General features: G+C 39.6%; 2 protein-coding genes across 5 annotated transcripts in view; one reads left to right on the top strand and one right to left on the bottom strand.

Moving 5' to 3' along the window:
- The window catches only part of b3gat2 (beta-1,3-glucuronyltransferase 2 (glucuronosyltransferase S)), a 62,207-nt gene extending 45,916 nt beyond the window's left edge, over positions 1-16,291 (top strand). Inside the window, exons 3-4 of the mRNA XM_085428977.1 lie at positions 1,620-1,768; positions 14,054-16,291. Of these exons, the coding sequence (XP_085285103.1) occupies positions 1,620-1,768; positions 14,054-14,140 (236 nt within the window). The 3' untranslated portion in view covers positions 14,141-16,291. The remainder of the gene's footprint in view (positions 1-1,619; positions 1,769-14,053) is intronic.
- Positions 16,292-16,473: 182 nt separating this feature from the next.
- Positions 16,474-21,308, bottom strand: part of LOC146656081 (stromal membrane-associated protein 1-like) — a 159,122-nt gene continuing 154,287 nt past the window's right edge. For 2 of the 4 annotated variants that reach the window (XM_085428971.1, XM_085428974.1), the window contains one exon: positions 16,474-19,583. In XM_085428971.1, the coding sequence (XP_085285097.1) occupies positions 19,437-19,583 (147 nt within the window). In that variant the 3' untranslated portion in view covers positions 16,474-19,436. The remainder of the gene's footprint in view (positions 19,584-21,308) is intronic. The other 2 variants (XM_085428976.1, XM_085428975.1) reach the window with 2 other exon arrangements.

The following is a 21,308-nucleotide window of genomic DNA, read 5'->3' as shown; positions in this document are numbered from 1 at the left end:
GCCAAATTCATGTTATTACTCGTGATTTACAGCAAATTGATGACATGCCAAAAAAGAGTGCTGGGAGTAAAATAAAACAGTAAAGTTGTGGGCTGGAAAACAGGCTCAACAAGGATAGGTCTTAACATTGTGGCTGATGTTGGGGATCAGGTGTTTTTTTTCTTCAGTAAGGAAACGTGGCACACAGGAATGTGTACATACAGGTGCACAAAATATGGAGAACATCCTACCTAACTGCCCCACCCCAGTCACAGAGTCACTAAAAGCTTTATGGTGATATTGAATGGAAATTGAAGCAGCCAGAGCCTTTCGTATGATTTTCTGAGGATAAAACAGACACCTGTTGTTCCCTGACGATCTCCTCCTCTCCTCCTGTCAGCGCCTCTCGGCAGCACCACTTCTCTCCCTCTAGCCGTTTAGTAACAGTTCTCAGATGAGTCCTGAAGCAATAATTAATGCTCAGAGAACTCTTCTCACAATCACACACATTTGGGAAAATAATAAACTTTTTTCTTTGATATAACAAAATAAATAAATAAAACAATGCAGACAAAGCGGCAATATTCTCTATGGAGAGTGAATGTGAGTTTCATATCTATCTATCTGTCTGTCTGTCTCCTGGGATCTGCTGGAGCCACTCACTGCCCCGAGTGGCCCGTTTACCACGAGGACCACCGCTGCCTTCACCCTGCACTCCTTCTTTAGCTCCTCTCTCAGGCTTTGGTATTTCTCAAGCTTCCCTTGTTCCATCTTCCTGGTGTTGCTTGGTACTTGATCTGTTTTACAGTCAGCAAATGTGGTTTTTCAAAATAAAAATCCACAGAGGCCACAGCCATGAATTCCAAGAGCATCAGTTATTAAAAACTCAACGGTACCTAATGTGGCAGTAACGAGAGCTGACACACTAACTGCAGATGACACTTTCTTCTGACAGTGGAAGCTCAAAGCAGGCAAAAATTATGCAAAACAGACTCATCACGTGTCACCTTCAGACCTGTGGCTACAGGGTCAACAACACATCAGATGTGTGAATGACGTGTTCTCCACACACATGCTGCACAAGGTTAACTGCAGCAGCTGCAGGGATTAGCTTTCCTGTTTAGTTTGTCACGTTTGATTTGAGTTCAAAATAAAATTTTGTGGAGTTATGGAAAAGATTATATAAAACTTGTCTCACAATGTGAAATACTTCCGAACCTTCAAATGTATTTCTGGCTGTAGGGCAGCTAATACTTTTTTCCCCCCGCTGCTGTAATTACATGGAGTCACACAGCCGGTTTCTCCCCACAGTTACCAAGTTTTTCTAATCAGATTGATTAAATCTGGTTTCAAGCCACGCATTAATCCCTGCTTCTGCTCCAGCACACTGGCATCCTGAGCATTCTTCCCTCTGACATTCACTTATTTTCCTTCTCATCTACAGTACAATTATCACCAGAGAACGCAGACCCCTGTGGTAAATGAATTTCATATCAGCCATATCACAGTCATTAGATGCACTAATCAACTTGGTCATTTTCTGCTGTGATTACAACAGCCTCGTAATGTCCCTTTTATCCATGCTGGCTAGCGTCTTCATCCCTTCACCTTAGTCTTCTCTTCTTCCTCCGGCTCCTCAGGATTTGCAGTGAATCTTCAGGTGATCCTGGCGAACCCGCGGGCACAGTTCAAACGGCGAGGCTCCCAGCCGGGGATGCAGGAATCCGACTTCCTCAAGCAGATCACCAAGGTCACCGACTTGGAGCCCAAGGCGAACAACTGCACACGGGTCAGTAACCGGGCATGTCTGTGTCTGTTGCAACAAAATGAAAAGAATTTCATTAAGGCGAGGTGATGTGACAGAATTTAACACCTTCTACTGGGACCTGAAACACCCAGTAAAAACATGTTCAAATATGCTGAAGAGGACTTTCCTAGAAATGGAAAATTTCCTTTATACTCAAACTTAAAGCAAAGATGTTCTTTTTAAGACTAACGATTGTCCCATCAGACTTTTGACCAGAACTCAACAACTGTAGACATGTTGAAGTTGGCGACTGCAGTGAGCTTTATAATACACACACAGGTAGACGGTTTCACACAGAAACATTTTTATACATTTTCTTCATTGCTATTTTACATTTTCTTCTCACAGAATGGAGACGTTCCTATGTCAGTCCAGCTGCCTGCTGCAGTACAGTTGCTCACTTTACTCACTCATTTTTACCCTTAAGGTGTATTTCTCTGGTTTTGCATAACGCCAGTGAAAGTGTATTGGGCTCCAAGCACTGCCAAGCCTGAGATGCCTCCTACTCCTGCTAATTTGCTGCTATATTGTATGCGTAGACACTTACATGTAACCTGATCAGACACATTTTAAATGAAATGCAGAAAATGCAGTTCAGATGAAATTTGAATTCCATATTCAGACATTTTTACAAAATTAGTTGTGCAGTGTAGGATGAAGCTTGGCTGATTATACATAGGTGTTATATTTAATCCTGAAACCTGGCCCCTTGTGCAATTTTAAGTTAATGAGCTGATGTCAGGCACTGCCTTGAAAGAACGTGCAAAAATTGAAAATGATTCATCAAATGATTATGTATTAAAGAAACCTCTTTATACAACTTCCTGGTCCCCAAAAAAGTCCATTCAGTTAGATAAGGCAGTTCAACGTAGTTACCTAGTTACACAGCTGTTTTCGACCAGTTCAAATCCTGCCATAACCATTAGCTCACACTCCCATCGTAAGTAAAATGATATCACTAAGAGAGGGAAACTGGATTTATCCACTTAAGGCTGCGAGTTTTGCTTATGTCAGTGAAGACCTCTCTTAGTTCTTTTAGCCAAGACATTAATCCTAATATTGACCCTTGTTTTTTGGCCCGTCACCTTCAAGTTCAAATTGTTCCCTGAAATATGTCTCAAAAACCAGGTGTCTAGTCTTAATCTTTACTAAACTGCTAGAATACTGATAGACCGGACCTGATCTACAACGATCTACATTGGACCTGATCTACAACGATCTACAACGATCTACGTTGGACCTGATCTACAATGTCCAAAGGATAACAGTGCTATATATTTGATATAGCTGTGGTGTGTCAGTATCTGTATCTGTTTAATTTTAACATTTATTTAATGCAGATTTCAATTTAACGGGGCCAAATAATCATTGATTAGAAGTGTTTTTAACATCCTGTGAGAGGACATTGTACTTGTTAAAGGCTGGAGAGATGCAGTTCTCACCAATGACACAAGAGGCTAAAGAAAAAATGAAGCATTTGGTGTTGCACAACTGTATCTGTGTGTCTCTACACCTTGAAGAAGGTGGAATCACAATCACTTTTAGGGAGCCCACTGGCTGTTTTCTCTTTCCGTCCTAAGTAAAAAAAAATTTTTAATGTTTTTCTTTTTTTTCTTATATGCACACAGGCTCAAGGTCACTGAGCAAACCTGAATTCTAACTCACACAATGCATTACATTCTTCTCCACTACAGATGGAAAGCAACTTTTATTTTTACTCTTATATAAATGTTTAAAGTCCAAACATTAAGCAGCTGTGCACATTTTGTGAAACTGAATGACAGGCCAACATGTCAGGAGCAAACACTAGTATATCTCAATATGCAGTTTGTAAATAGGCCACATTCAGCCAGAGTTATCAAACTGCAGTGACCTGCACACTGGAGGTGAATCGCACAGGCTAGTGCTTAATAAAAGCCCAATTTATTTATCCAATTTATCAGTTTTAATCTAGCATGTGCACATTTGTGTGTCTGGGGCACAAATACAGCCATAATGATAGTGACCATCACAGCAGTAACCATGGGGTATCCCCCTCCCCCTCTGCTATTGACAGCATGAGTCATGCTTTAAGCTAGTGGCACAGTCTAAACTTAGACACACACAGCCTGAATTGAATAGAAAGTGCGTTATAGCGCTATCAATTCTAGTTGTGTGCTTAGACAGCTTAGATCGATGCAGCTCATCTCAAATCGCCACAGCCCCTGTTGGCACCCGGTTTTATGAAGCCACTCATCCTCTTGACAACCATCACAGAGGCGCCTTAAAGGACTTTTTGTGACAAATGGATCCTATTATGTTTTTACCTTTCAAGGAATACATGAGCTTGAGCTCAACGTGCGATGCCTACAGCTGTTCCAAAAAGTACCAAGTCTGCAAGTGGCATTTACATGCTCTCTTTGTTTTGTTTTTTGGGTGCTTTTCTTATTAACGCCTTAGAGCCAGTTTGACTTTTTTAGCTCCAGACCAGTCAGCAGTGACCACTGGTTATCCATCACACCAGTGTTTGTTGTTTTTTCAGTGGATGAATTTGAGGATCAGTGACAGAAATCCTCAGATTCAAGAGTTATTTATTTGCAATAACTTCTATAGCTCTATCAATTTTACTCAAGTTTATTGATCATTTCTTCTGAGAAATACATCCTGATAATGCCCACTGGGACATTTCATCCGTACCCAATACATCAAAAGCTACTGGCTGTTCTGTAAAAATGGGTTGGGGTGTTTATGGTTTCCCAGAGAGAGGGTTTTAAAGGATTCTGGTGGCCCTGTGATCTTTGTCCTCCCGACACCTTCAGGTTTAAATTGATTTCTTAAATGTATCGAGTTGTCTATTCTTATTCTTTACTAAATTCCTAAAATGATTAATTAGACATTTGCTGAACTCCATCACATTTTCAGTGAGTTTTACCTTGTGAAGCTTCGTTGTTTTAAAATGTTTCTTTTAGTTGCGTCGTGAGGACATCATTGCTGTTGCCAGATTTTATTTTATTTTTTTGTCAACAGCGGAGCCTCAAAAGGATCCACAGTGTGGCCCAACAAACATAATTAGTTCATTAGTTTCTGCTGCTGTTGAAGCTGAAGACAGTGAGGCTGTTGCAGAAAATGAAAGAGGAGCGTAAAACTAAGCAATCTGATGGAAAACATGTTGTAATTATCACTGACTTAAAAAGGTTTTATAGAGAATGTAAAGGTAAGTAAGACATTATTAAGTTCAATGACTATATTAGAGTTAATAACTTAATATTGATGTTGTACTACATAAGTGTTGCAATTACCTGAAAAATGCTGAATAAAAATAAGCAAAACAAAGAAACAAAATTAAAAACATCTCTAACATGTGTTTGTACAAGCTCAACTGAGTTTATTCAGAAAATGGGACAAAAACCACAGATGGGTCTGTAACTTTTGTGGGCGGGGATGAGGGGCGGAAAAACAATAGTGCTTTATCTTTTTCAGTTACACAGGTATCGCGCTGTATCGCTGATAGGGATGGGAATTGATAAGAATTTAGCAATTCTGATTCCATTATTGATATCAGTTAGCGATTCGATTCCTTATTGATTCTCTTATCAGTTGTCATTGGGTTCTCATTGTAGAATTCAAACCAGAGCAATTCTGCTTTATAAACGTGAACAGGTAGAAATAGAGGCTGCAGCCTCAGGATCTGGCTGCTGGGGTCGGCATCCACTCAGCGTTCACCTGGGGTCTTGGCTAGCTTAGCATTAGCCTGGTATCTCGACAGATGCTTGCAAAGAAGTGAAGTTGTGTTAGCAGCATAATCTGGTTGTTTCTGTCCTGGATGCAGTTTTCCACTTTACCATTTATCTCGTCCTTTTGTGCAATAAAAATAAATGCCCATATCCATCCTCTAGACCAGGGCTGGGGAGCTCCAGGCCTCAAGATGTCGCACTGGGTCAACACACCTGAATCACACCTGAAACTTCAAGACATGTTGAGGAGGTAATTTAGCCATTTAAATCAGCTGTGTTGGATCAAGGACAAACCTGCAGGACAGCGACACTCAAAGCCTGGAGTCCCCCAGCCCTGCTCTAGACTTTAGCTATTTTTCTATTTTCGAAAGGCAGGCAGACTAACAATTCCAAGGAATTGACTACTGGGAACCAATCTACGAGAACCGGTTCTCAGTTCCCATCCCTAATCACTGATGATTGCCTTGCAGTGTATCGAGTATCTCATAATATCGACATCATTATTATTATTGTTATTAAAAAAAACCAACTTTGTTATTGTGGGCAACATATTGTGTTTCTATTGTATCCCAGGTTACTCGGGATATGAACAATCCCACTGCTAGAGGAAATATGCACACACAAAATTAAGATTTTTAACCTGCAGTTAAGTGTAAAAGCACATAATTTTGAGGAAAAAAAATTGTAAATTACTTTTTACAGGAGGTATTTACGTCGACTGTTGCATTACTTTTAAAAAGCTTGGCGTAAGAAGCCTGCTGGAGAGAGAGATACTGATGCACCGATGTGTGGACTGGCTATCGGCCCGATACCGACTCAAATATAAATAAATTAATAATCAGTCAATCTGATATTATGACAATAGGATGATGTAGTCAACTGATCTCTATTGTCACATTATCCGATCAGTTTAAATAACAGTTTTCTTTGTTAATTACGCCACACATTAGCACACAGGTGTTAGTGAGAGTACACGGAGGAATCACAGCACAGAGTTCTCAGCATTTTGGAGTTTCACACCAGCAATGATAACATCTCTTCATGAATGCTGAAATAGTTTTTGATTTGATGACAAACTTTGGTCACAAGTGTTACACAACTAAAGCTCAGATGATGATGATGCCTCCCTGTTGGCTTTCCTCTCACCCACTCTCACTCTCATTATGTTTGGTGGGACTCTTGTTGGTAAGCTTTTAGTGCACTTTACTCTATTAATATTATTTCACTTCACCATTACAGCTTGTTACACACAACAGTGCCCAGATTTTCCTGCTACAAACCGATGATGGTACAACTCAAAGACTTGTTTACCAGTGGAGTACTTTAACTTCACTTTCTTTAAGGCTTGCATTCAAGTACTTTTTATTTTCAGAAAAAAATACCAAAGCTGCTGTTTTATCCGAAATAAGCAAATACAGAATTTAATCATTGTGGTTCAGTATATGTGTGTGCAGGTCACAGTGTTGGGTCCAAGTCCCTGATGGGTTATGGGTAAATGTTTCCTGCAGGGAATAGATAAAGATCCCCTGGAGCTGCTGGATCATCATTTACTGATGGCTGCGGCTGCTGCAGACAGCTCTGTGTTGAAACTATCATCATCATTATCAACCCCATTACACTAATGGAGGCGCCCTGCCGCTGATATTAATACAGGTTATTAGCAGCCCGTGACATCATCAGTCATCAGCCAGAGCAGCCCAGAAAGGACGATGTGGTATCAGCATTTATCACGTCAGCGTTACAATAGCAAAGGGATGTGACATCATCACTCATAAAGTCACTCGTGTGAGGCTAAAACGCGAAACATCGCTCAGACAGTGCAGAACGCAGCGTGTCTCACACACTGTCACATCTGTCATATAGACACATCAGTAAAAAATGACAAGGCAACAACAAAGACTGTGGAATCTAAATCATGTTTAGTTTAAGTATATAAATAATACCTAGTGCTAAAAATCAAAAAGTAAAAGGTAAAAGCTTACTGGGTAATACAGTTTCTAATCAAAAGTATTTGTAAACATGCAGTTTGACTTTAAAAAAAAAAAAAAAACTAGACTGACATAAATCTTTGCATAAACTTTTTACACTGCCACCTCTGAAAAAGTTGAATATTAAGCACATAAGTATAATATAAAGAAAAATGTTGCCCTTTTTAGCTTGAGGTGAAACTGTGGAAACAGCAAATGCCGAAAGGTCTTATGGAATAAAATTCCAAGTCATAACAATCAGTTACACAGTAGCTACACTACTCTTCACTATTGAGCAGTGTAGCTTTCAATTTTGCTTCAGTTTTGGTCATGATTTTTATCAGGATCTGTCACTTTATCACACAAATTAAGTTCCTGTTCTGCTCATTAGATGTTACTTAAGCAACTTTGCATGATTCTGAAAGGCCCGTCTCTCTTTAGGTTTCGTTTAATTGGCTACTCCTCGTAAATAGAGGTTTAAACAGCAGCTAGCTGTTTTTTTGCCTTGTAGAGTTACATGAGGAGTTAAAGGTAAAAATATAGCAGGAATGACCTGTTGGCTTCGCACAAATACTGGAGACAATTAGTTTGGCTCTGTAGCAAGTTTGACAAATGTATCTACCTGCACATGAAATCTCACAGACACATAGAGCCACAGCGAGTGTCAACATTAAGTAGCAGAGGGGGCTGTTAATCAGTTTCAGCTGGTTTGGTGTCTTTGCGGGGAGACAACCCCAAAACAGGAATGGTTTTACAGTTGGAAAAACCTGTGTTTTTCTTATTGGGTTTGCACACGTCTCAGGAGAGACTTTGACCACCTCTCTTTACAAACTAAATCCTTTATGCTTCTTGGCTGCTGTGTGGCAACTAGTAGCTTCAGCTTTTCCACAGATAAACTCTGAAATTACTCAGACTGTAAATGGTAACTGTCAGTATCTCAGTGTTTAAAAATTCAGTTTGGCTTTGTGAGGGAGTAATGCATCTGAGTGAGAAGCACACCCTATTTCAGGGCCTGTTTTTAGTATGAACTGTAATCATTTTGGGTCTACACCTTGTTCTTGGTTTTATTGGTTAAGACTGGTCTGAACTGGCTTATTATTATTCATATTACTGGAAGATATTACTTTTACCAGCAGACACACCCTAACTCCAGCTCTGGGCACTTTGAGGACGGTATCTGGGATCAGACCATAGAACCTGAACATCGACCTTGACAATGTAGGCCAGAAACGCTCATCTGACGGCTGGGTCAGTATCTGGAGACGACTGTCAGGAGCTGTAATGTAGTTAGATCGAGAGAGTAACGGCAACAGACAGCAGTGACAGGACAAGAAAGGAGGGGGATGGCGGGAACAGATGGAGACAGATGATAGCACAGGAGGGAAAGGAGCTCGAGGAGAGAGAAAGGATGAGGAGGGTAAAAGCCTATGCAGAGAAAAGAGGATACATAGATTGATTGAGGAAGATTTAAAAAAAGAAAGAAGACAGAATGACAGGGGACCCAGGGAGCTCTGGGGTGAAAGACTGCACTGCTGTCTATTTCATTACAAATGGCTCTCAGCTTTCTGCCAAACTTAATTTTAGTGGCATTAATGTGGCTAAACACATCTCTGACCACTTCTTGGTCTGGTTTTTGGTGACACAATCCTTAAAGCATCTTGAGTGCATTTACAAATTAGGAATGCATTTTTCCTTTCTGTCGAGTGAGAGATATTTCAGATTCAATTGAATGTAAGAACCGAGCCTGGAGAAGCTTATAGACACTGGAAGCAGCAAGTGAGGAAAGGTCTTAATAAATAAAATCCCAAGTCGTGACAATCAGGTAAATTCTCTCCAAAGATTTGGAATCACTGCTAAGCAGATTTGATTTCAGTTTAAATGAAGTTTAAACCATTAGACGAAACTGATGACGCTCATTTCCATCTTCACATATTTTATTCTTAGACTTAAAATTGAACACCATCTCTCTTTTAGCCAGGGAAACTGAGCCTTTAGAGCAGCCTGAAGTCTGAGTTCTTCGCTCTGGGTCTGGATTATATTTACATAGGCTGACATGATTATTTGAAATTTCTTGGCCATTTTGGCCAGCAGTGTGCATATTACAGAGAAGAGAGAAGTAAAACATAATTTCAGATTCATTTGAATACACTCCATGTTGCTAAGTTGCAAATTGAGTTGCAAAACTGACATGCTTCTTTTTATTCATAGTGACTTTTGTAAAAAGCAGCCTTACTTTAATCCATCTGCAGTATGGTGCTGAATCCAAAATGAGTTCTCACTTTTTCATTGCTGTGCCATGATTATCTTTTCAATCTGACTCTACTTCACTCTAGTGCTCCCTTCCTAGACTTTTGTCACAGGGAGTCTGAAGGAAATTTAAAATCATTGTTAGCGGAAGTGACCCAGTAAAAAAATAATAATAATAATAATAACACCTAAATTGGTCTGTTTTATATTAGGTAAATCAAAGCTGTGTCCTTTCTGTACAGCAGGTTCTGAAATACTGTTTTGATATAAACCACTGACATCACAGAGGTATTTAAAAGTGTCGTTGGTTGCTGGAACCCTTTTTCTTAAAAATTTGTGTCACTGTTTCGATACCAAGAGCAAAAGCTCCTGTTTGAAGGAGCAATAATTAGCACATAAGACATCAGGAGATGGCACTTAAAGAAATGTGTGTTTATTTAACTGGATGTTGGATTTAGGGGCTTGGCCCCTTTGATAGGAGTCTGAATAGAGGCAGCTCACATCCACTAAATAGTCATTGAACTGGACCTTTCCACTGTGTTGGTGCCTTTTGTGGTATGAGCAATCCAAGAAGTTTGAAATTCCAGTGCATTATTAGTCCATTACTTAGCAATCTTCTATGTGGAGCAGTTCTTTTCAAGGACCAGAGTGTAGGGCCCAGTGCTGATTGGAAGACACACAAAGTGCTAACTCTTAATTCATGTAAATGGGAGGAACAGTAAGCCAGCCATCTGGCTCGCCATGCTGGCCCTCGCCTTGGGAGAAGACATATTGTCACTCATCTACGTGGATATAGCTTCCTTTCTGACTTTCAGAACTTTATTACCTGGAAGATTGAGCGTGCATCAAGACAAAAATTAGCAGGGAATTTAAAAGCCTGAAAATCACTTGGAATATGAAACTAAAACGTTGTAGGGGATACGCAGCGCGTGTGGATGATGAAACAGTGAATGAAGGAATGCCTATTTATACACAAACTGAAAGGGAATTGAATGCAGGGGGTAAATGAGATGCGCATGTACAGGACAGGACACAGAAATAAAAAAGAAGTGAGGTTAAAAAAACAAAAATAAAACAAACACAGAATGAGATAGAGGAGGGACAATGACACCAATCTATAAATTCAAGAAACTGGGAAACACCAAAATAATTTCTGAATTTATTCCTTGAAGAGCACAAAGCAAACAGAAACCAGAGGCTCAATAAGGAAACAACACAATAGAATAATGAGGAAATAAAAGTTGTAATTCAAAGTCTAAGTAAAAGAAAACAAAACCTAAGCAGAAACTTTGAAATGAAAACAAGACACGCTGAACTAAACATGAGCACAGGGAGAAAACACTAAGGCCAAAGCTAGAACCTAAATTTCACATCAGTTCAGTTTTATTTATATTTTTATCAAATCACAACAACAGTCACCTTGAGGCCCTTTTTAGAGTGGAATAAGGTAAAGACCCTACAATAATACAGAGAAAACCCCACCAATCAGTCATCACACATGAGAAAGCCCTTGGTGACAGTGGGAAGAAAAAAAACCTCCTTTTAATAGGAAGAAACCTACAGCACAACCAGGCTCAGTGAGGGGCAGACATATGAAGTAACCGGTTCAGGGCAAGAGGAGGAAGACAGGACAAAAGAGAGCCAGAGATGAATAACTAATGATTAAATGCAAAGTGGTGTATAAACACACACAGAGTGAAAAGAAGTGAGTGAAGAAGAAGCACTCAATGCATCACGGGAAGCCTCCAGCAGCCCAGGCTATCTGCAAGGCTGACGACAAGAACCAAAAACTCTCAAATGACATAAAAGGATACAAATCAAATATAGAATCAAACCACAACCCAATACTAATAAAAACGAAGAGCTCAAGAAAAAAGACACAACAAATAAACCTGAATACAAAAACTTGAAGAGCAATCTAAAACACAACGTCAAAGTACAAAAGTGAGATGAGCTAAATACAAATATCAAGCTCAATAAAACATAACTGAATAGATTTAAAATAGATTTAAAGAGTTAAAGGAAAATTCAGAAGGCTAAAGACGAGCAGGTTTGTGTGTCTGCATGATGCACCTGTGCATTTTATTTATGCAGCATGCTACTTAAGTATGATAAGTTAGCATCCAACTTTTAATCAAACTCCATCAAACATGATGGCAGCCAAACACTACTGTTAAATCCAAAACCAATGGGTGACATCACAGCCTCCGCTTTGCTCCAATTGTGATCTGAAGAGCTCTGAAAGGAAAAAGCCAAAAACATAATAGGTCCCCTTTAAGGTAAAAGTTCTGCTATATAAGTTCCTCTTGCTCATAGGTAGAAACAGGCCTTCCCCCACCATATGCTATTAAGGGGGAAAAAAGCACAGAGCTCTCTAACCTGAAAAAGCTTTTTTTGTCTCCGAGTTGCCTGAGGGTGGAAACGAAAGCTAGAGCAGGAAATAGGACTGAGGTAAAACCAGCAGTAAGGCCATGGGAGAGAAAGTGGACTTGATGAATGAGGAAAACAGAGAGCAAACTGGGGGGAAGAGAAGAGTATACGGGGAACAGGGAGCGCACTCTGGCTGCATAATTGGCACGCGCACGCACAGATACCATTTCCCCCACAGCTCTGGAGCGGCTGCTACATTAGCCTCGTTAGATATGCAAAGCGGGCCAATTAGCAGCTCAGTGTGCAGGAAGTGACACGTTCCACCTGAAGAAGCGCAAAAACAACGTCAGTGTCCACAGCCAGCAATAAATCATGCCTTTGTGAGTCACTGTGTGTGCAGTTTCGGACACACTTGAATTATGGGCTCATTAGTTATAAACTCCCCCCCAAAAAAACTCATTTGAAACTACATGGAATGGAATTTGTTCTCCTCTCCAGGAAAATATCAATCGTTGCATCCATTGTACTGTTTTCTCACCAATATATTGCTGTGAAATTGACTGAAAACACAAGACAAACAGCTGCAGTGAGGTGCGTGCTGCTTTTGATTCAAACCATTTCGAGGTGTCAGGCTGTTTCCTGCAAGTGGAATCCCTCGCAGCACACCAGCACCATCAAATCCAACAGCAGGAGGATACAATGCTATCTCTGCTGCAGAGAACACAGACTTGTTTTTTACTCCATGGGGCATTTCATATGCAGATCATCGAGGACTGAAGGTTCAAAATGCATCTGCAATGAGTGGAAATACAACTGCACACTTGATTTAGACCAGTACATTGGTTTCATACTGACACCAAGAAGCCACTGAGTAGAAATCACCACTGATCTGTGTCAGTAAATATTGTACCTCAAATTTTTGTATTAAAATCCTAATAGTTTATACTTTCATAGAAGAATAAAAGGACAGTGATTTGTGCAGTTAAAAGGACACACCTTCCATCTCAGTAAAGATCAAAGCACCATGCCGCATGCATGTTAACTTAAACTCTGTTTTTTCCAACACCTAACAACCTTTTAGTTCCAGGGTATCACACAAGGCTTTCAATTTGTGCTAAATAAGTGATTAATAACAATTTCTGTCACTAAATCGAGATAATTCAATCAGATATGTTTCAAAAACCATCAACTGCACAAATACAGAGGAAACGAACACTCCGCCATCTCCAAGCTAGCACACAGCTACAACCTCCTGTGTGGACACACCTGTCAGTCAAAGCAGCCCCACCCCTAACTTTAAGTCTCATCAGTATCCAAAACACCAAACGGATTTGTGTGCAAGGCTGTAAACATGCTTTTTAAAATGGGAATCAAGTCCAAGTCAGGTTCTGTGAAGGCTTTTTCTGGAAACATAAGAAAGCTTGTAAGAAAATGAACAGTGAGGCACATTATCAGACCACCATTGTGCAGCTATACAGGAGGAGAGAGGAGGGACAGAGCCCCCCGAGTAGAGCTGTTCCCACTGTCATACACTCATGACAGATTTAGCCTACTATTATTAGTTGACAATAGCGGACAGTTATCAAACAAAGAGTGAAACAGTATCAGTATCATCTGCTGGTTCTTTATTTTTTTATATGTGAAATGGAAAGTAATATGATACATTACGTGTATAGTTATTACGTTTGTTCTGATAGACTTGTTTTCCTGGTGATGTTGCATTTCTATATCTCAACAATAAAATGAGTTTAATGTACCCTGATATTTATTGTAAAACCAATCCCCCACCCTCATATGTTTTTATATCTGTTTGATGGTTTGCTGGTGTATTCCTTTTCTTTGTTATTGTTGTTGCATGAAACCATCAACGGGAGTGTGTTTCACACGACTGCCTTTCTTCTACTCTTTTTTTAGTGCATTACGCTTTCTTTGCCGGCAGATTTTCTGATTCTTCCTCTTCTCTTTTTCAGGTGCTGGTTTGGCACACTCGCACAGAGAAACCACATCTCGCAAACGAGCCCAAACATCGAAAGGACACCGTCGCCATCGAGGTGTGATCGGGGCTGCCCGTCATCTCTTGGCTGAGACTTCCAGCAGCACTCTGCTTTCCTCTGCCTTTCGGGTTAATACAATCTGCTGGTGATGGACAGAGTCTCTGAGGAGCTGCATGATTCAAGACTCCTTGCTGTCTTTCAAACATGCTCTGTGAGAACTGGATAGCACCAAATACCTTTTACAAACTGGAATGACCTAGACTGTTCATTTCCTCGCATCCACAGCCTGCTGATGTAAAAAGTAAATGTTACTAGAAATGTAACATATCGTGTTGCTGAACTGAAAAGTGCCATGTGAGACGCATCGAATCATTGATATGTTTTTTTTAATTAACAATTCTGTGTCCTAATTAAAACCATGAAATTGTGATAGAATTGCTAAAAGAAGAAAAGGCTTGTGTGCCGGATGTGAGGCATACTGCTAAGGTTTCCTAGTGTGAAAGGAATGTTTAACATTTTTGTAGGGATGCACTGATACCAACACCAGTATTGTTTACCCGTTTGATACTGTGTTCATGTAGCTACTCTGATAACAGCTGTCACACAATGCTAACCTCTCCTCTAGGAGTTGGCTCTCCCACTAGTTTGTAAAGTCCTGTTCCCAAAACTTTGAGTTCAGTGTTATGACTGTCATCAGCATTTTTGAAACCAGACATCACAAGCACAGCTGTGAAACTGAAGGACACTACATGTTTATAGGGTAGCTGCTTTTCAGTCCACAAGTAAGCCCACCCTAAAGTATATTCTACTTTATTGTTCTTGTGGACACTTATTGGGACTAAAATTTGCAAAATAAGAATTGTGTTGTATTCATTAGGATTTAAAATGTGTGATTGAGATCATAAACTCATCAGGAACGTTGTTACTGTGGATTAAGGCCTTTCTAGGCTGCCACAGGGCGAGAGGAAGAGGACACCCTTAGTAGTCTATTGAAGACTCAATTAGAAACAGCAACAGAGGCAGTAAGACAACATACCCAGTCACTGCCCAAAGTCTGCAAATCCAAATGATATTAGATGGCCTTAAAGGAACATCAGTTTGATGATACAGAGCCAACTGAGCATTCATGTTACAGGAAACATTTATTTGAATTCTGTAATTAAATATCTCTGTTCTTAGTATTGGCAAGTACCCTAATGTAAGTTTGATTGAAAAAAGAAGAAGGTATTTCTGGATCCCTACAGTTTTAGAAACATGATTGTTTACTGGTACCAATTTCACACCCATGCCAAAAACTGGCATCAGAAGGCTTTCAACATAAAATTAGCTTAGCGTGAAGACTGGAAGGTAAAATATAATTATTTAAAAAAATAACCCCAGTAATGACCCTAAACACCTCCACACATCCTGTGTTGAATTTTTGCTCATTGTTAGCTAAACAGAGCAGAAATGGCTATCCTGATCCTTTAAGGAATCTGGCCGAATATCTTGCTAGCATTCTAGCAAGATTACAGTCTTTGCTATAAAATGCAACATAACCCACTACAATTTAATTTTAAAAAAATTCTAGAGATAATGTAGTAACTAGCTTCAAATGTGTTTGTAGAGGCATCTTTGAACTTTAATTAGGGGCAGGCAATTAGCTTTCCTTCTCTGGTAGTTTTTATGCTAAGCTAGGCTCCAACTCTGTAATTAATAAAACATTTTTTCCAACCTCACTCTTGGAAACTGAAGAAAGTGTATTTCCTAAATTACTGGGACATTACTATTCTTCCCATAATTCCCCTGAAAAATTTGGGTGTGTTTAAAAAAAAAAAAAACCAGTTTGAATCCTTTTCATCAAAGTTTTAGCTCAGATTTCACAGTAATGTCAGTTCAACTGCTGGCTGTGAAATGCCAATCAGATTCTGTCAGGAACAGCCGCCCCGGTCTTCTTTGTTTAAATTAAATCACATGAATGTCTCAAAGTTAATGCTGTTAAGGTTGATTGATGCCTAAATACTATTTAATTATTAGAATGAGCTGATCATATAAACCTAATGAAGTGACAACATGCGTTTTCTCCTCCGTGTATATGAGGAATGTAATGAAGTTTGGAAGTGGCCCACATCAAGTAACAACACTCCTGACAAGCAGCCATCAATAATGTAGCATCTGTGAGCTGACAACATAGGAAACCCATCTGTCAGCAGAGAAGGAAAAAGAAATGGAGAAGCTGGTATATAAGCGGTACAACACAGGCGGCCACTTTCACTGTTCTAATGTGCAAAGAGCTCTTTTCCTGACAGCAGTATTGTCCTGAGCACTGAAGTTTAGAGGGGACTGTATGTACAGTTGTGTTTGATGTACACACAAGAAATAAAAACAAGCCTTATTATCCAGGATTCAACAGCTTTTATTTCAAATGACTCACTTGTAAAACAGGCATCAGGAAAAAAAAAGGAGAAAAGAAAGTAAAAGATCTCAAAAAGATAAAACCATATTTTTAGAGTCATTAAACAAAGATGATCACAGAAAATTTCCTGCATATTTACAGTTTTAATGCATAAAACACATCTTTTTCCCTGTACTAGGCACCAGAAAATGTAAACACACTGGAAATAAACCTGGATGACATTAAGTTATTAAGAATATGTTGTTATAAATGTTCTCCCACAGAGTGCTACAGTTATTGCATGGCAGAGGGACCCTGTACAGACATGAATCTCTGCATCGGCGCTCGGCAGTGTGATCTGAAGAACTGAAGAGTAATGATGATGTAATGATGAACCCATCAAGGATTTTCATACAGGTCCACTTTAATCTACCACTGTTCAGTCCCATTCCCGCTGCCAATCTAGCCCTCTGATTGGTCATCCAGGTTTATTTGCTGCAGACTAACTGTGCTTTTCTTGTACTACACACAACAAAACATCACACAGCGAATGGCGGAACATACGGTTACAGCATCATACATGGAAGGACAAGCATTCTGGGTGTCACACTGGTCCAGAATTTCAAATAAAAAGACAGATTTCCAACTCAGTAGTTGGGACCAAACTGCCAGTTCTTCTATATTTACCACTCAACAAAAATCTGAGACGCAGAATCACAATCAACCACTGATACAGTACCTGCTCTGCTATTTAAAGTTTAGTTAAGACATACTGTTGTGATCCCAGGATTCCAGTGGTGATTTAATTTCCCTCAAGGCGCATGGGAGAGGGTGCACACTTCAACAACAAGGAATATTTTAACTGGGTTGGAGCCCAGTCTGCACTAAACCTAACGCGTTTGGTTTTAAAACACTTCAAAACATCACAGCGAGGCCACCAAAGGCACCCAGGGGACTGCGGGACCGCCCAGCAATTACTGAGACTTAAAGGGAATGTTTGACATTTGAAGGTTTGTGTTGTTTTTTTTAATGCAGCCATCAATTTGAGTAACATGGACAAGTTTACCTTCGGTTGACAAAGTATACTGGATAATGAGATGTGTCTCTACACACGTATGTGTGTTTGTGTGTATAAATACATATAACGATAAAAGACATGTCAAACAAAGCATCGGCTTTGTTAAGCATTAGCTCTTTTAAATAACTACGCTAACTGTGCTAATGGCTTCTGTTTGTTAAAGAGATGTATGTTCATGGTACTCAAGATGAAAGAGTGCAGTTATTGCAGTCTGTCCCTGTCATGTCGCTAGATAACTAAGCAGATGAGTCGGTGACCAGTTCCAGAAAATTCTTTTAGCTAGCACCTGTAGGTTAAGAATTGCCCTAGCGCTATGTAGCAACTAGCTGAACGGAAAGATTTTAAACAGTTTTAAAAAGTCAAAAATAAAAATAAAAACTGAAAACTACACATTGACTACACACATTGATGTTTGTCTGACATATAAGCGGATATGTAATAAAGGATAAGCTAAGGGTCGAGTAACTCTGGCACCTTAATTGTGAATCAATTGCCGAGCAGCTAACAACATACAATAACGCAAAGTCTAGAAATCAGGAAACCTGTGATAATATATTTACATTTACAGTGTGAACAGTTTGAATTGCGATACATTGGAGATTTTGTTTAACTTTAGAGAGACTTCAGTTTGTTTGTTTTGGTTGTTGTTTTTGGATCATTTTGAACAGTATCAGATTAGCATATCTACATATCGTCTGCTAAATTAAGCTAACTGCATCTAACTGCTAGCTTCAAGTTTTACAGCAAACAAAGTTTTTTCTTCTTCTTTTTTCAAGAAAATATGTACTTATATATTTAGACCTGTGGATGTGTGGGGAAAACAGTAGTTTTAGATTATATGTCAGCAAGCCCAAGCATAACACATTTTATTTCTCTAACTTTAAAATATTATAATTATATAATACTTTATAAAAAAAGTATTACTATCAAAACAAAAACCATAAAATAGAAAAGAAAATGGAACAATTTAGGCTATTTAATTGTTTATTTAAAAAAAAAAGTCTACCATACACACAGAGATTTATTATATACCTTGGGCAAGTGGTTTCCCCACAACTGAAAACCACTGGTGTAAGTCATCAGTACACTGTCTGCTGTGGGAATAAGCTGAACCCGCAGAGACTGAAACAAGACAGCTTGACTTCACACGTTTCAAAGGGAAAATGGTTGAACTGTTTGATCATTAGTGCAAAAATAAAAGTAACACCTACTGTATTAGCAGGTCAGCGAGACCTCATTTTTTTTAGCAGAGGCTAAAAAACCTTCGACCCAAGTTTTTCTGAGCTGAAGCATTGACCTCTCTCCCCTGAAAAAACCCAGGAGATTCACTTTTTTTTTTTTCACATAAATACAGTACTGCTTGGACGATTATCTGCTACGAGGCTGTGCTTGCCCTAAAGGAGCAGGAAGGGAAGGAAGAGGGACCATCACAATATACAGTGCAGAGAGAAGGGAGAGGACAGGTAGCATAGACCAACCACAAGACAGCCATATCTACTGCAGATACTGAGAGACTAACTATCCAGTTTGGTAATGATATCATCTTAGTATTACAGACACTTGGAGTCTTTGCTCCAGCAGCTTTGTTACATCTCTTTTGTTTTCTTTGTCTTTTTCCGACAACAACAAAAAGGAAACCAGAAAAGAAAAGGAAGTCAACTATAGACACAACATAGCGGTTGCCGGGTTTTTTTCGTTTTGTTTTTTACTGCTCCAATCCATTGTGATGTCATCTTGGCCCTCTAAAGGAACTGCGGTGAAGGTGTGTTGGGGCACACGGACTGTCCTTGCTGTATATAATCAGAGCTGAAGGTACATGGATTGGTTGGAAAATATGGGTGTTTTCTTGCCATGTCGCTGCCCTCCACTCCCCACCCCACCACCACATCCTCTGGACCCCATCCTCGTCACTTCCACAGCTGAGTGCTGAGGGTCTGGCCTGAAGCCGGGGATGGAGCTGCGGGCCAACCGGCCCCAGGGGTGCCTGATTGGCTGGAAGCAGCTGGCGCAGGCCCTCCACCACTCAGAGCCATGCCTGACATCTGCTGGGTCATCTGAGATAGAAAACAGAGGAGAAAAGTTACTGTTTGAGTTCATCAGAGCAAACACAGTTATTCTGTCATTTCAGAGCCTGGAGGTGAGTGTTGGGGTTTCTCCATCCTTTAACTCCACTTCCTGGCTTATTTCCAACCCTCTTTAACATCCCCTCTGTTCATAAATGCTCCCTGCCCTCTCTCCTCTCTTTTCACAATCCCTCACCCTCTTCCACATCCCTAACTCACTCCCCTTCTTCCCTCCATTCGGTCTTATCTATTATGAATGTGCTTTGGTGCAGTGCTGCTCACTTATCTGGTCATCAGAGAGCTGAGAGCGTGTGTGTAGGTACTGTGTGTAGTAATGCATGTGTGTCAGCTAACCAAGCACTTATCAGCTCACCGTTCCATCTTCTGCACAAAATGCGCGTGCGCACACACACACACACACACACACACACACACACACACACACACACACACACACACACACACACACACACACACACACACACACACACACACACACACTTTCATGCACTGTACAGCTGCGTTAGTGCGGACTACTGACTTCCATACACTGGGGTGAGGGCACTTTGGTCATCACATTTTAGGCAGAACTTCAAAGGTAGGGTTCAGACTTTCAGTCAGCTTCATGTTTGGACTTTGTTAGGGGTACTAAGAAAGGAGTGAATGTAATAGGTTAATAAAAGACAACTATATAAAACCAACAAACCCAAAGCATCTCAGAGGCAATTTATGTTCGCTGAATAATCTCAGTTGTAAAATGTAACCTCATACACCAGGGTTCAGAGAGCATAAGAAGATTCAGATATAACACTTTAACACCTCTTAATACCACTGGGGTTGGACACTATGGACATGCTTTATTTTTTGTTTTTTATATAATATCATATGATATGATGGTGTGATGACTGTCCATATGTTCAACACCTTTTCTCTAAGTTATTTTTCATCTTTACACATAACTTGGACATCTATGGTTTGATTTCTTTGCAGGTGTGGATTGGATGGGTTGTTACAAACTGCTGAGAATTTCATGTCAATAATATATTTACTTAGAAAATTAGTGATGTGTTCAATACTTATTTTACCCCTGTATATATTCAGAAAAACACTTCTAATTATATGAGTTATGACTTCTGCTGCAACAATCAGATGTTTGGGTGAGAATTTGATGTAAAAACACATCTGTGTTTACTACCAACCACAGATTACTTGAGTATTGTTGCTGGCCCACCCCTTTAGGACCACAACTTACTGACGGATGATTGCTTTTCAATCAACAAACTGTCTGAATTCCTCCATCAGCTGATGTGATCCAAACGCACAGTGGCTGGATGTATGGCTAAATAATGGATCCTGACCACCCTCTGCATGTATTCAACACACTGCTGGCCACTGTTTTCAAATTCAAATGTAAGAAGGACTTAATTTCATATTTTTGGATTTAGAATTTGATTAATTGAATTCCTTTTTCTTTGTTTCTATATATATATATATATATATATATATATATATATATATATATATATATATATATATATATATATATATATATATATATTTTAAACATTTTTAAGCACATCTGTTGGGATTATTTTTGCATATTTTTACATATTTATTTTTGGCCTTCAGGCTTCTTCTGGGCATATACTCTAGATAAGCTACTGTGGTGCCCTGCACTCCCAGCTTTAAACCCTAAGACACTTTTTTAAAAGGGTG

This window comes from Rhamphochromis longiceps, linkage group LG13, assembly GCF_057381845.1.
Source record: "Rhamphochromis longiceps isolate RC_006_pf linkage group LG13, R_longiceps_female_GT1.1, whole genome shotgun sequence".
In the NCBI taxonomy this organism is placed as follows: Eukaryota; Metazoa; Chordata; class Actinopteri; order Cichliformes; family Cichlidae; genus Rhamphochromis; species Rhamphochromis longiceps.
Note: the sequence above shows the minus strand (reverse complement) of the source record. Positions and strands in the feature narration are given on the sequence as shown.